Here is a 15952-nt window from a genome sequence, read left to right on the forward strand (position 1 = left end):
TATATACTGACTGCCTCACGGACCCAATATAACAATAATAACAGCTCTCGTAAGCCACATATTATTCTGGTGTATATTATTGGATGGTCTCTTGTTTGCCGCTGTTTATGTGTACCATAGCGAAGTTAATAACATTCATAATTATTTACCGTGGCCATGCCGTGTGTGAGAAGATATGTGATGAGATATTGGACGATGATGATGGTTATAGTGCGTATATTATGAATAGAAATGTGTACCATGCTATCGTAAATTACAATATTACAACCGTCTTGTCCGTTTGCCTGATCATTACTGGTTCTATTTGAGAAAATTCTGTAATTGCAGGTGCCAACATCGTCCAACATCACAAAAGATGTTAATTTCTTATACACACTTTATTATTTCCCGTTCATCTTTCTGTTAGACTTGGTCGGAAATCTAATTTAATATTTATATCTGCTCTTTATAATCATAATATTGCCATCATTGAGCATCGCTTTATTGAGTATGAGATATGAAAAGGTGTCTTTGGAGCATGAATTTAAGATTTGTCTTTTAGATATCGACAGAGGTGGGACATGACTAAGGTACTTCATCTATTGGGTCTGCAGCTTTTTAGAAGAGAATCTCATACTCTATACACCGCCTAGAAGCCTTTAGAGCAGGATAATGGTTCAAATTAACATTCTACCAAGCACTTTAAGCAACTCTAATAGCTTAGTGATAAGAAAATGAACTGAGGAAATGGTTGTACTTATATAGCACAAGAGAACTGCTCACTTTGCAGTTTCTGTTTGTTCTAAGTAATGGAGTTACCTATTTCCTAGGTGGCGTTCTACCTATGTCTACTACACATACGACTGGAGATCGTAGGATGCGGGTTCGATCCCCGTTTGTTCTTTTTTCTGTTATACAGCCAATACTCAAGTCTTTAAGTACCAAAATTAAGTTTTAAACATATTTGTTAAGTCTTACAGCTTTTAAGAACCATTTGCAAGCTTATCAATCAACTCACCAGCTGCCCCTTAAAATACACGCCGTATAAGTGGCCACTGGTTGACTTCACTTACACTTGACCCTAGTCTAATGCCGGGTTTCATCGAATCTAATCTGGTGCCAGAATTACGCTAACTTAAGGTCGAATTTCTTCCATTTTTGGGTCATCTGTCTTCCGGGTGCCCATATGCCATTACTTTTAATGATCCCCTCCATCACATCTTCCATCTCAACAATTCCTAAGAATCTAGTCTCAAAAACAAAAGACATGAACGCTCTAAAATAAATTGCCAGCCATCCACTAAGCATAGAAGAAATAAGCCACAATATACGGCTAGAAGAGGCAAGCGGAGAGCACATTAATCCAGGTGAAAGAATTCGATTAATCAAGAAATCGTGTGTGATGTTGTAAACAGAGTCATTATGGCTTCTTTCCTCACATTTATAGACTTTATGGCTTTTCATGTCACTAAGCACCATCGTGCGGTAAACAACATTTTCAGATGCTAACGATCCATTTCGCGTAAATTTCAATTTGAATAATTTCATTTATATTACGGTTTATATCTTCGATCTCATTTATGTTTTTTGTGTAAATTGTACATACATACATACATGTTACATCCATAAGCCATGGTAAAGAGACGAGAATAATAATAAAATGGTTTAAAAAAAGGAGGAAGATTTTTATCAGCGGACATGTTTTACATGCGCCTTTTGAATACACGTATTTATGTAAATAAATACACACATATCATTATTGATTGAAGTTCATGATTGCTACATGACTGGATGTTGCTGAAAAAATAAGAGATTAAATGAGATTTGTTTTAAAATTGGAAAAATTAATTATTTAATTGATGGAAGGCTTTTGTAGGGGCTCCTAATGCTGAGACTGTCCGGGAAATCTAAACCCTCCCTGGTCCCGGTTCTGGTTCCGATCTCTTTTACTTACTTACTTACTTCGCTGGCCTTACAGATCAGTTATAATTCATGAAATCTCTCAGTTGACCTCTAAGTCTGGCTCTACCGCTGACTGTCTTCTACCAATTGACAATACTAAGTGCTGCACTGTCTCTATCAACAGCTTGCTTCCAACAATTCTTTGACCGTCTTCGTGCTCGTTTGCCATTTACAAAATCAGACTTAAAGACTTTATTAATCACTTATGGATGATGTATGCTACTTGATCATTCTTCTTCAGATTTATTTGGACTAATTGGTAATTCTAGGTTTGAACAAGTTATTGATTATATCCTAACACAGTGCTATAAAGTGTATCAAGTCATTTCTTCAGACATTCAACTTAAAAACTTCAACAATTACACCTAAAACTCAAAAACTTAAGACTTATTTTCAATATTTTGAACTCAGAACTATCAACTGATACTCCATTCAATAACATAAGTCTGATACTGTCCAAGCTGTCTTAAACACTAGTTTTTTAATGGACGTAATTTGTCAATAAGTCAATAAACAGTTGTAATACATTTCCGTTCATCAAACTTACATTATCAGTTAAATTCTTACATTTTTGTATTTTTAGAATTTATTTGATAAGAAATCTTATTGTTTTTTTTTCTGGCACAGTGGCGGAGAACATACAATGTTATTGCTGCTCGAGTTTTCTATAATATTCTTTTGTTCAAGTTAGGAAGATCGGTTCGTGAGTTGGGTGAGGTTTTGAGGTATTTGGCACTTAGGGCGTTTCCATTGATAAGTATTAGGTTAGGTATTGCTAGGGCTGGGGTTTCAAAAAGCTACCCCAAAAGTAAAATCAATCAAAAATCCGGCATAAAGCCACAATGTAATTGACTTCATGTTAGATTCGATTTAAATCCGCCAATATGTAAGATTAACGAATGTCTGGTGCAAAATTCGGGCTCGATCAGCTGACTATTTGGACCAAATTTCAACTTCTACATATTCTAGTCAAACATTCAAAGCTGCACTTTTGCGATGTTCTGATCCCGCAAGACTTAAACTGGCCTATAAATTGCCTCAATTTTAACTTTACAGACATCAAAAATCCGAATTTGCAATTTTTCTAGACCCAAAAGCTATCAATCTTATATTGTTTCAAAAGACCTTCAACTTAATATGTAGTTTCTAGCATTTTTAAAGAGCCACTGCTGAAGATGACATGATGATATGTAAAAAAAATTTATCAAACATGACAGGAAACTTCGGACACCTACTATAACTATTTTACAAGTTTCTAGAAACTAAAAGTGATAAGATTACTAAACTATAAATATTAGACGTGTACCAAACTATAAACTTAGTAATTATTTGGACGACAAAAATGAAGGGCAAGTAAAGCATTAAATTTCCACTAAAATACTTTACTAATTTTAACATCATCCACAGGTTTCATAATAACATTTGCAATACTATCCTGTGTATATGCACAAAATCAGGACTTGTGTGCCAATGCAAGACCGGAACCAACAACAGGATTTACTTTTGCTGATGATCCATCTGATTGTGCAGCTTATTTATGGTGTAACTACAGAGGAACCAATTTAGTTTCAGTCCATCAAGGAAGATGCTCACTTGGTAACTTTAATCCCTCAACAAGCAGTTGTGAAACTGGATTTGCATGTGCTGGAAAATGTCAGTTGCTTACACTTCCTAATACAGTTCGGGTATGTTGTGTAGTTTAACGTATCTAGTCACATAATGTCCATATGTCACCCCCTCCCCAAATCTTCCTGATTCCTGACTCAATCCCTAAGCCAATCACTATTTTTGACCCTAAAGATGATCACTTAAATACCACAAATATTTCAGGTTGCTGTCCCAGATGATAGAACATGCAGAAGCTTTGTAACATGCGAAGGCCCCAACATATCCCCTACAGTTCTCACATGCTCACCAACAGCTGTATTTAATCGTAATTTTGGAGTATGTACAACACCATCAATTGCTCCATGCACTGGTACTTAATTTCCTGAACTTCTTTTTGCTTTCACTTGCTCTTAATTCCTTCCTCTTTTTACAGGTGGTTCCGAGGAAGCTTCAATTTGTGAAGTAGGTAAGGATGGATTCTTCAATGATGAATCAGCATGTGGAAAATATTTCTTCTGTAAGAATGGCGTTGGAACTAGAGAATTATGTCCAAATGGTTTCCATTTCAATGTAAAGGGAAATTTCTGTGATCATCCAGGAAATATTGAACCAAAATGCGTAGATGAAGCACAAGACAGCAATGTGTTAGAGATTCCAAAACCACCAGTTGTTTATGGTGGTGGTGTTAAGATGCCTTATCGAAGATTTTCAAGAAACTAAAAATATGGAAATAAAGATTTGAATTTTTAAATTAATTTTTGAATTATTTTGGTTAAGAAAATTTTGGGAAAATTGGTGATTTCAGGCTTCAAACCAGACTCACAACGGAATAAGATCGAAAATTTTACTTTGTAGACTTGTGAGACTTTGGCGAATTGGTTATTATTGCTTTAAAATTCGCCTCTATGCCGACGCGATTCTAAATTCTCAACCAAACCGACTCGACACTGGCATGGTTCCGGCCTTTGGATCAATTAAACGACGAAACGCTTTGTCACAATATCAGCTTGTTATGGGCAACCAGCTTGTCGTGTGCAGTTTCGGTCACCCAGGTGATCCGCGAGAAATAAAAGGTTGTTTACCACTGCCCTAAGTGTTACGCAAGAGCGACACGTAAAAACACTCCAATACGAGTCTGTCAGAGCTTCATTAAGATTGCTTTACTTAATGCAAAATGTGAGTTATATTCCCACCGCATGGAAGTGAAGGTAACCATTGTGGAACTTTTTTCATTTGTGTTGCTCGGGATTTATTGATTTAACGTTGAAATTCAAAGACTTCTGGTACTCACTTGTTTCTTTCTCTGTAATGCATGTTTTAATCAATTAACTTGACCCTAGTGAATTCAGCCTTAAGTTACAACCTTAGTGTATTTCTAGAATTCTCTACATCCGAATATCAGCATCAATTTTATGGCACTTTTATATCAAAAGACAATCACAGACTGCCATAACGTTGTTAATAAAGTTTAATTTTTAACCTCATAAAACTCCAAATGTTATCAAATAGGGACACGTGAATATGATAGTTTTCTATTTCACTACTAGATGTAGATGTATCAAATTGATAAAGACTTGTTAGCAATTTCCTCCTTTAAAATTAATTGTGTTTTGCCAATTTTCATTCAGAAGTTTCATATTTGTCAAGTAAACATTTAGAGAAAGCTTGACGATAGTTCAGATAAATCAAAAGTAAAGCACTTGACAGGAAACTACGGAAGCAAATGAGATACCATTGAAAGTAAGTATGAGAGGCAATAATATTAATTAAAGGCGCATTTTAAGTAGGTTTAGAATTTTTAAGAAGCATCCTAGCTTCAATTGTGATATTTGACTACTGGAACTGGCTTTATATGCCAGTTTGAAGCCTTTCAACTTTTCAACAATGTTGCTTAATTTGCTAGAGGTTTTTGAAGCAATAATGCATACCTTAATAAGCCAAGAACACCCCCTAATACGTCCAATAAATCTCTAGACATCAAGTTGACATCAACTAAACATCAACTTGGCATCGCTAAACATCAAATTGACGTCAACTAGATATCAACAACTGAATATTAGTTTGTCAGACATAAGACCAGCATAGTCAGACATAAGACCAGCATAGTAACACAACAAACTATAATATTTGATATTTTACAAGTTATTGTTTCATCAATAATAGTTTTCGCACGTCTTCAACATGTTGAAATCTTTATCAATAGACCATAGTGATAAGACTACTAAACTATAAAAGGAACAGAACTTCAATTCCCAAAATTAGTTGAAAATAAGCACTAAACAAAAATGAAAGGTAAGAAACTATATTTGATTTTCAGCCATAAAATTGTGAAACTCTCGAATTTTCCATCCAGGTCTCTTAATCCTCGCGCTTATTTCTAGCGCATTCGCTAGTCAAGATTTATGCAAAGATGCTCTAACACCAGCTGGATCAACATTTAAATTTGCTGATGATCCAGCAAGTTGTGCTGGTTATTTGTATTGTCACTATGTAGGAGATGTATTACAACAAGTTGTTCAAGGAACCTGTCCACCAGGCTTCAACTTCAATGGTGCCTCAGCATCGTGCGAAAATGAAGTCGCTTTTCCTTGCACTGCTGCATGTGAATTTAATCCAGCTGGAACAGCTATAAAGGTAAGAAATAATTGGATTTTAAATTGATTAGAAATTGGAACCTGGATGGTGTGACTATGGCCATGCTGGATTTAAACTGAATCCGACATCAAGTCAGAGTCATGTCGTCTTGGTCCCAGGCTTCATATGGATTAACCAACTTGTTTCTAGATCGGAGTTGATGGTGATACAACATGCAGACAATTCAAAACTTGTGACGGACCAACAGTAGGGGCTACAGTTTTCAGCTGTGGTGAAACATCAGTATTCAATCGTAATTATGGAGTCTGTACACGAGCATCAATCGCCCCATGTAAGAATCAGACTACCTTAAAAATTACACAAAATTTAATACAAATTTTCCAATTCCTTTAAAGGCCCTGGATCTGGTGGAAGTGGTGGTGGTGGAACACAATGTGAAGTAGGAAAAGATGGCTATTTCAATGACGAATCAGGATGTGACAAATATATATTCTGCGATGGAGGTGTACAGACGAATGATGCATGTCCACCTGGTTATCATTTCAATCCAATTGATTTAGTGTGTGATGATCCTGAAAAGTTAGATCCAATTTGTGAAGAACCTGTTGTTGCAAACATACCATTTGGACCAGAAATTCCAAAGCCACCAGTTGTCAATAGAATTGGACGTAGATTTTGAAATGTGAGAATATTTGAGAAAATAAATAAATGCATTTTTTTGGGAGCTAAGGTAGTAAGGTGTTTGTAATTGTGTGTGGTTCAGGTGGAAGGAAGCTGTCGATAGGCACAGGGTTGCATTTGCTATTGGCAATTGGCAGGCGGAAGCCAGCGATTGAGCTAGCTTTAGGCGTCATTTGAGGGAAGCCATGGACCACAGTAGAGTAAGTAAAGTAAGTCTTGTAGCTGCATGCTGCGATACAGGTCAGGTGTCAACCTCCTGGACCTGAGACAGACCTTAAGACTTGGCAGACTTCTTATATAAATCCACACAACCCAAAAACCTCTCTTAAAGCACTTCCAATCACTTTAATTCCGTAATTTAATTGCTGCGTGCTGAGATACAGGTCAGGGGTAAGCATCCTGGACCTAAGATAGAGCCCAAGACTTGACAGACTTCTTATATAATCCACACTCTCTTAAAGCACTTCCCATCACTCAAATACCGTAATTTAATATTCTGTCCTCATCATCTCGACTTACAGTCACAAAGAAAGTCTCAAGACTCATGTCAATTCCCCAATTCACATGCATGTCTTTTAAGTAATCTCAGATCATTGCTATCAAAAATGGCAGTCAAATAATAAACAGCATTAAAGTGCTGGAAAGCGATGAAATTTAAAAATTTATTTCTATAGATTAAATCTTTAAGATTAGCAGACATCGCGACTTTTTTCAGTCATCTCATTCTCTCTCTCCCGTCCGCGATGTCAATACTTTACTTTAATCGCTCAATGAGATTTCACATTTTATGTTGATTATACTAGATGGAAGATCAGAGGATGCATCGCACCCAAAGAGACCATTTTAACTGTTTCTGATGTGTGTGTCTCTACATGACGCAGCAGATAAAATGATCTCATTTTATGCTTGCAACAGCAATTATTTTTTAAAAAAGTCTTCTTTTGCTGCACTTCCTTTAATCTTTTACTATGATGTCAGCTAGATGCAAATGGATTGGTAAAGAGATTTGTCCAATGTGTCGGATTGTGAATAAGGCGATGACTTAATGACATTTTGGATGATAGATAGTTGAAAGTATATCAAGCGATGACTTAAGATCAAGATATGGTTGATGGAGCGGCGATTTAATGTTAAATATAGTAATTAAAGTAACGACTTAAGGTGGAATATAGTGAATAAAGCAACGATTTGAATTCAAATTTGGTGACTAAAGTAACGACTTAAGGTCAAATTTAGTGACTAAAGTAACGACTTAAGGTCAAATTTAGCGAATAAAGCAAACTTACGGTCAAATTTAGTGACTAAAGTAACGACTTAAGGTCAAATTTAGTGACTAAATCAACGACTTAAGGTCAAATTTAGCGAATAAAGCAACAACTTAAGGTCAAATTTAGCGAATAAAGCAACAACTTAAGGTCAAATTTAGTGAATAAAGCAACGACTTAAGGTCAAATTTAGCGAATAAAGCAACAACTTAAGGTCAAATTTAAAATAAAGCAATGGTTTAAGGGTCATAGTCTCATAAGGCGACGACTTAAGATCAAATTGTATTCAAAAACTAACGACTTGTCCTTAAGTTCTTATCCAGTTTTTATGAAACAGCGATCTAATGTCAATTTACTTAAAAGATTCTAAAACAAAGCGTCGATTTGAAGCGTCGATTTGAAGCGCCAATTACCAATATACATAAATGCTCAATTAAATCCCTAATTATGCTGCAATCTCTTCAACTTGCACTCATTTTTTTCCCTTTTAGCTCTTTACATCTTTTTATTGACTGTCGTCGACTTTTTTTCCCTTTTTTATTCTTATTTCCACTTCTTGATTACTTTTATGTGACAATGAATTTATTTTTTTAAGCTATTTCCATCTCACTCTCTGTCCTTTCCTCGATTCTCCATGACAGCATTTTTATGTATATTATTATATACATTTTTTTGCCATGCAAAGCAGAATGAAGACAAGAGATGATAGTAAAGAAGTGGATTTTATGATGCTCATCTGATATCTGATGGTTCATTTCAATGGCTCTCTTATGACTTTGCATTCAGTTTAGGGAAGAGACACAAGAAGAAAAAAATCAGTTTTTAGCACAAAATACATTTTAAAGAGTAAATTCCCATCAAAATCATTATCAAATTCATACTCGAATGTCGATGGACGTGCCAGTTAAGAATGTTGGCCATAATGGAAGAGTCAAATGCTTTTAAATGTCGTCATAAAATGAAAATAAATTTTGTTTCATGGTAAAATGACACGAAAAAAATATAAGATAGATAATGTCGATAGATGCCTGACTGTACATAACTAACCAGTTCATACTAGATGAAAATGAAGCTTTTTGTTTTGTACAAAAAATAGATAAAGAGGGGAATCGATAGAGAGATTGAAGCTCTTTTTGTGATGATGATAATGTCATTGGGATGTCAATGGATGGTTAAGTTGTGTAGAGTTTTATGGAAGAATTGGGAATGTGGGGCCACACCCACAATGGTAGAGATATCATAATCTATCCAAAAACATCAAATTATTCCTAAAACTTCTTGTATCGTCAGTTCAGTCATGAAAATTACAATGCACTTAATATCAAGATCTCGAGTCTTGGACGGACAATAAGATACAGTCAAAAATTGCAGGTCTGCGGATCTGAAACACAGGAAATGTATGCTTTGAGTTCTTGGTCTAAACTTAATTCCGAACAATGGATTCCGAATGAGATTTGAACATATGTCCTACGATTTTCAGTAGCATGCTCCAACCACTGAGCTTTCTTGCTGATTTCGCTGGTTGAACAGATCAATTGCGATTCATGACGTTCACTAGAAGTCTTCTAAGGCTAGCTATATCGCAAACATCTATTTGCCAATTACCGGTACCAAATGTAATGTTATCACCATCGACAGCTACTCTCTATATGTTCTTGGGCCTAAACCACTGAGCTATCTGGGCATATTCTCCTATTTGGTATTCTACCATTCCTAAAGTATACCAGTGGTGAGCAACCTTTTATTCTAGCGACACACCCTGATTGAAAGTCTCGACTTAAACCTTACAAGCATGCTGATCATGGCATTTTCAGACAATTTTGGCGACATACAAGTGTTTCGCGGTAAACAGATTGTCCACCACTGGTTTGGTTAATCCACTCCCTATTTAGGAAGTGACTTCAGGGCTACGCAATTGAAAGAAGGCGCATTGGCGTAGTAAGCCGACATCCTTAAGCACAATCTTAGAGAACCAATGAGGTACAGTTCCGTGACAAACAGGTTGTCCATCCTTGTACCATACCCTTACTACTGCACTCCCTTTGATTTACCATCGATAACTAATTACAGCAATCTAAACAATTATCGATATCTGATCAAAAAACAACCGATTCTTCTTCCTCAACATCCCAAAATATAACAATCTCATTCTACAAGTTTCACAAGCTTTTTTTATTCATTAATCAACAATTTTCAAGTCGCCAAAAAACTTTCATCGTATATCCCCGGAATAATGATGTAATAATAATGTGAATGCCATCGCTTCTTCTTATTATGTTTCATACTATAGCGTATTAAGTAATTGTCTTCGCTCTGTATGTGTCGTTGCTGTGTGTCTGCTTTTTTTCGACAGGATGTAACGAATTCGAGAGAATGAAACAAGTTGTGAGACAGAACGAATGTCTAGTAAAGGAACGTAATGATAATCCGAGAATATAAGCATAGAGGAATAAAATAAAAAAATAAATAGATAGCACAAGAAGAAGAACATGAAAATGATAATATGATACTCATTAAAATTCGCGAAGTAATGTCGTCTTCGAGACGAGACGCTCAGTAATTTCTTTTTCTATCTATCTATGCTTCTATCTATTTTTTTTTTTTGTGATGCTCCTTCTGCTGTTTTATTCTTCCCAAGTGAATTAAAGATGAGATGAATCAAGTTGTGGTGATGAGGGATAGAGCGACTTTATTTTTGGATGATGGGTAGCCTTGAACTCTTATTGGTACTTGGTAAAATGTAGCCAGCGATAGAGCTTCAGACGCCAACTGAGGGAGGCCATAGATCACACTTGATCTGTACGACCAGCGAAGTAAGTAAGTAAGTAACCTTGAACTCTTGTTTGGAGGGTAAGAAACTCAAAAATGCTTTTTAGGATTAACGAACCTTAATTGCAACCAGTACTAGTTAAAGCTTTCTAGATAAGCAGCCTTTAAATGACAATTGGTCTCTTGAATAGCACAGGTTTGCTAATCTTCATAAATTCCGGCTCCAGGCCGACTTGACTCTGACTTGTTGCCAGATTCGGTTTAAATCAAGCACCATGTCAGAGTCAAGTCAGACCGGCACCAGATTTTAGATTAAATAACCAATTTGTGTTACTCGGAGCAGGTGCAATAGGATTTGAACCAATGACTTTCAAGTTACCATACCAAACTTACAAAGACACCAAAAGTTAGATCTAAGATTATATCCTGTTTAGGCACAAGTTGAAAATATCCAACCACAGACCGTCGTGAAGCCAGATTTCGGATCTATACAACAATTTGGGGTAGATACACTGAAGTTAATTGCTATTCTTTCAATAAGGTAGACCTATTTCTACCTAGCATTGTAAATAACAGTTCTGACACTAGCAATAAAAGGTACCGTGGCAGCACGTGGGGGGATCACGACACCGATGGTCTACCCAAGGTTACATCCTTTGTTGATTTCACCAACAACTGCGACCTAAAACCCACCAAATCCCCCAACAATTCCCTCATCATCCACAAAAATAAGCTACAAGACACACAAGCTGCACAAGATATGAGCAGCACACAGGGAAGACGATAGATGAAATTGAATGAGAAATAGAATAAGGAAGCAAAGAATAAAAGGAACGACAGAAAAAGTTATACAAGTCAAAAAAAAATTGACTTTAACTTTGATGTTGCTGTTACAGTCTCATGAAATAGAAATTTGAGACATGAAACAAATTAAGATTATTCAAATCATGTGACATGCTTGATGCTACAAACTTTATGTCATGTCAAAGATTTCCTAGAAATAATTTTTAAATCTCAGCAAACATTGAAAAAATTCAATTTTTAAATTTTCTTAAAATCGATCAATTTTGTCATCCAAAACCTCGTGTGTGCCTGAAACTAAGCATCTCTCAAAAAATAATGGAAGAAAATTACAATCCACAAGTCTACAATTTTTCACTTCCATCAAATATGACTGAATCAATTATGAATTGGCAATTGGATACATATGAAGTAAAAAGTCCAACATATCCAGTTTTATTGGATCATACACATGCTGTCATATGGCATTTACTTGCTGACAACGGAAATGAATTGTCAACATTGAATAATTCAGACATTTTATGGGCATTGAGATTTTTGGAATCGATTGACACAAAAGACGCCGGCGATACGACAGATCTTGATGGAGTCATAAAATTCATGAGAAAATTGTTAATATCACGTTATGCTGCGGAGGATGAAGAGGATTTGACGACAAAGAATCAAACATTTCTTGACTCAATAACATCACCAGATGACTCGATGTCGCTGTCTTATGAAGAGTATCTTAACTGTCCTGAAGTACTTGCTGACGATGGTAAGGTCTTGTCATTGGAAAAAATGGCTGTCGATGCAAAATGTACGAAATCTGAGATGGTTGAGCGATTGAAGGCTATGCAAAATGAGTCATCGAGTGATGGTGTCATGTCACTTGAGGATGCTATTAAGTTATTGGAAAAATCTTAGAAAAATTTAATAAAAATTGATTGTGATTGTTGGTGGAAATGAGGTTTTTGAGTGTCAATAGGGACTCATGGGTAGTTACAGTACAATGTGGTTGCTAAGGCATCGGTATGTCGCTGGATTAACCTATAACAGGCAAAGAACATGATTTCGATGGCTTGATTTCCTTAAATATATTGGTTAGGCATGCTTGCAAGCGTAACTCTCACATTCCTTTGCTCTTGACTGCATGATCTTTACCTGATAAGGAACGGCATCGTTACTACTGATTTTGACCCATTTTAACGGCAAATAAAGCATTTTTCCGCATTATTCTGGTCGAAATGTCTGCATCCTAACTATTGATCACACAGTTTAGAGTCTATAGGATGCAAGAATGTAGCCTGAAATGTATTTAGAGGTAAGGAGGAAGTGTGGGGAGGTATAAAGTGTCCTAATGCACAAAACTCAAAAATTTGGTAATTTTTTTATAATTTCAGTCTCGAAAAGCATTACTAAATTGCATTTTTGTGTCCACAAAGGAACAGGAGGTAGTTGACCCTCTGGATACGCCTCGGAATGAAACTCAAATAATTAACTACAAAATCTAATTTTTATTACAGTCAAGCTATTCAAAAAATCCAAAAATTCCATCAATCCTGAATCTTAGCACTCAAAAGCTCATCCAGCTTCTCATCCAAGATTTTCCTCAATTTTTCCTCAACAATTTCCCCAAATTTTTCCAGGAAGTTATTCTCAATTTTCTTTAATTTTGCGTCAATTCTGCTTTTTGTTGTTTCAACTTCTTTGTCAATTTTGCTGAGCTTTTTCGACATTTTTGCCTCAAATTTTGAGAATTTTCCATCAATTTTAGTCAGCTTGTCATTCAGTCCTAAACCTTCAGACACTAATTCCTTCATATTTTCACTCAAATGTAGAATTTTCATGTCAATTGTCGTGTTTATAGCTTCAAAGTCATAAGTTAAGGATGTCAAGCTTGCTGGATTTCTACACAATGGCTTGCTCCCTAAGTCAACTGTGTAGTTCCTCAATCCTTCAAATCGATTCCTCAAAGTTGTAAAATTAAAAAATCTCGATTTTTCAAAACTTTTTCCGAATTTTTCATAATTTTCCGTAAATTCTTCGGAATTTAAGAATTTTGATTCCGTTTCAAGCTTTGTGAGCTTCTCATTCATAAAGACATAGTCAGCATTGACACATTTGTTCCTTGCCACATCAATAGCTTCAATGACTTCATCTCTGTTGTACACAAACTTCTTAACACAAGTCCGTGAAAACCAAAAGCATCGCAATTTTGGTAAATTATCAAACACATCAGGCTCAATATGGACGAGATTGTTGGCCACAAATGATAAAATTTCTAAATTTGGATTTGCATCAAAAACGCCTGATTCGAGAACTTCAATTGAGTTGTAGCATAATGATAAATAAATCAGTTTTGGGAATGGCTTCAAGTCAGCTTGATGGATTTCCTTTAATTCAGCAAATTCGATGAAAATCAGCTCAAGATTTGTGAAGAATTTTTCCAAATTTCGTGGAAAATATTGAAGGATTTTGTACACGGAATAGAAGCCAGTCACATCGTCGTTGGACTTTAGGTCTGAATGAGTTCCAGCTATTGATGTAATTTGTGCTGATTCATATGTTGTTATGTTGGGAAGGCTTATTGCTTTACAGAAATATGGATCACCAAATTTATAAAAATTATCAATTTTATATTCACATTCAATGTCAAATGATGCTGATAAGCCACAGATGATGATTAAAAAGCTAATTATTAGGCTGAAATTGAAAGAATTTTTGAGAATTTTTTGGATTTAAAATACAATTTTATTTAACTTACTGGATATTTATAGACATAATTGCACTTTTAAGTAACTAATTTATTAAGTTAACTAATTTTAATGATTTTACAGCACGCTTGCTATTTAAAAGATTGAGAATGACCTAAACATTTACAAATGATTGACAATATTTGAGAACTTAGATGAGAGAATGATTTTACAGCATGCTTAATTTTTAAACGCTATTGAGCAATAACCTGATGTCACTACTTTACGCTTCTGAGCACGCTCAGAGAGCATGCTCTTTTAACGTGCTCAGAGCACATCGTGAGCATGCTCTAGAATGTGGTGTGAATAAGACATTTTTTGAAAAGTGTCATGTGACATAAAGTTGAGCATGCTCAGAGCATACTTAGGAGCATGCTCAATGAGCATACTCAAGAGTATGCTCACTAAGTATGTATAAATATGCAAAATTTAAAAAAAAATTAATTAATTTCACTTTGTAGTACTTTTTTAATCCTATAATATTTAGTATTAGAAAATGTAGAATCCTGTTTAATTAATAATCTGAAAAAACCAAAGTTAGAAAATTTCGCTTTCAATCGAACCTGAGACCGCTTCGTTGCGAGACCATCGCCTTAACCATTACGCCACCGCTGTATTTTACCTAATAATTTACATATTATATAAATGATGTGTTTTTTATGTAAGAGTTTTTTGGTTATTTTTTTCGGTGTTTCACTGTATTTTCAGGTGGATAATTTTCATAGATTTTTCCAAGATTTTCCACATTTCCACGTTGTGCTCAGAGTGTTTGAGCATGCTCAACGATGTGCTCAGGTGAGCACGCTGAAATTTCATAAACCACATTTTCGCTTTGTGCTCAGAGTGTGCTCTTGAGCATGCTCAACGATGTGCTCAGGTGAGCACGCTGAAATTTCATAAATCACATTTCCTCGTTGTGCTCAGCTCTTGAGCATGCTACGATGTGCTCAGGTGACACGCTGAAACATAAACCAATTCAGAGTGTGCTCTTGAGCATGAACGATGTGCTCAGGTGAGCATGAAATTTCATAAACCACATTTTCGCTTTGTGTCAGAGTGTGCTTTGAGCATGCTCAACGAGTGCTCAAGTGAGCACGCTGAAATTTCATAAACCACACTGTGTATTAAATTTGTATGAAAATCTAATACAAAATATTAGATTTTCCTCAAATACAAAAATATTAAATTTTAATACATTTGTATTAATCGAGAAAAATTTGAGAAAAACCGTTGTGGTCATTCCAAATTTAATATAATCGTATTAAAATTTAATATTCCCATTTTAAATTTCTTTAATTTTTTAAAACTGAAAAATTCGGTAAAAATTATTAAAACTAATATTTTTTTATTAGATTCTAATATAATTTTATTAAAAATTGCTTATATATAAATTTTGAAAATATGTAAACGCATGTGATACAATAATTTTGTCTTTTCGATGCCTTTTTGTAAAATTTCTTCCTTCTTCAGTGTAGTCAATGAAGTGTCCGAATGAATCCGAGTCCGCAGCACACTATAAGTTTTTTCTAGAAAAAAAAATATATGATTATTAAAATC

The 15952-nt window shown here is 35.2% G+C and overlaps 3 protein-coding genes across 3 annotated transcripts; 2 read left to right on the top strand and 1 right to left on the bottom strand.

The window, feature by feature from the left end:
* The first annotated feature begins 3283 nt into the window (after positions 1 to 3283).
* Positions 3284 to 4269, top strand: LOC139093785 (peritrophin-44-like). Its single transcript, XM_070644612.1, has 4 exons — positions 3284 to 3290; positions 3349 to 3626; positions 3772 to 3919; positions 3983 to 4269. Exons 1-4 carry the CDS (start codon positions 3284 to 3286, stop codon positions 4267 to 4269), a joined length of 720 nt encoding a protein of 239 aa, XP_070500713.1.
* A 1561-nt stretch (positions 4270 to 5830) lies between these two features.
* Positions 5831 to 6823, top strand: LOC139093786 (probable chitinase 10). Its single transcript, XM_070644613.1, has 4 exons — positions 5831 to 5841; positions 5903 to 6183; positions 6334 to 6475; positions 6540 to 6823. Exons 1-4 carry the CDS (start codon positions 5835 to 5837, stop codon positions 6821 to 6823), a joined length of 714 nt encoding a protein of 237 aa, XP_070500714.1. The 5' UTR covers positions 5831 to 5834.
* A 6313-nt stretch (positions 6824 to 13136) lies between these two features.
* On the bottom strand, positions 13137 to 14448 carry LOC139093614 (uncharacterized). The gene is made up of 2 exons (XM_070644380.1): positions 14407 to 14448; positions 13137 to 14345 (listed from the first exon to the last, which is right to left on the bottom strand). Exons 1-2 carry the CDS (start codon positions 14421 to 14423, stop codon positions 13196 to 13198), a joined length of 1167 nt encoding a protein of 388 aa, XP_070500481.1. The 5' UTR covers positions 14424 to 14448; the 3' UTR covers positions 13137 to 13195.
* Positions 14449 to 15952: the final 1504 nt, after the last annotated feature.

This window comes from Chironomus tepperi, unplaced genomic scaffold, assembly GCF_022539635.2.
Source record: "Chironomus tepperi strain 1889 unplaced genomic scaffold, CSIRO-AGI_Ctep_v1 contig_337, whole genome shotgun sequence".
In the NCBI taxonomy this organism is placed as follows: Eukaryota; Metazoa; Arthropoda; class Insecta; order Diptera; family Chironomidae; genus Chironomus; species Chironomus tepperi.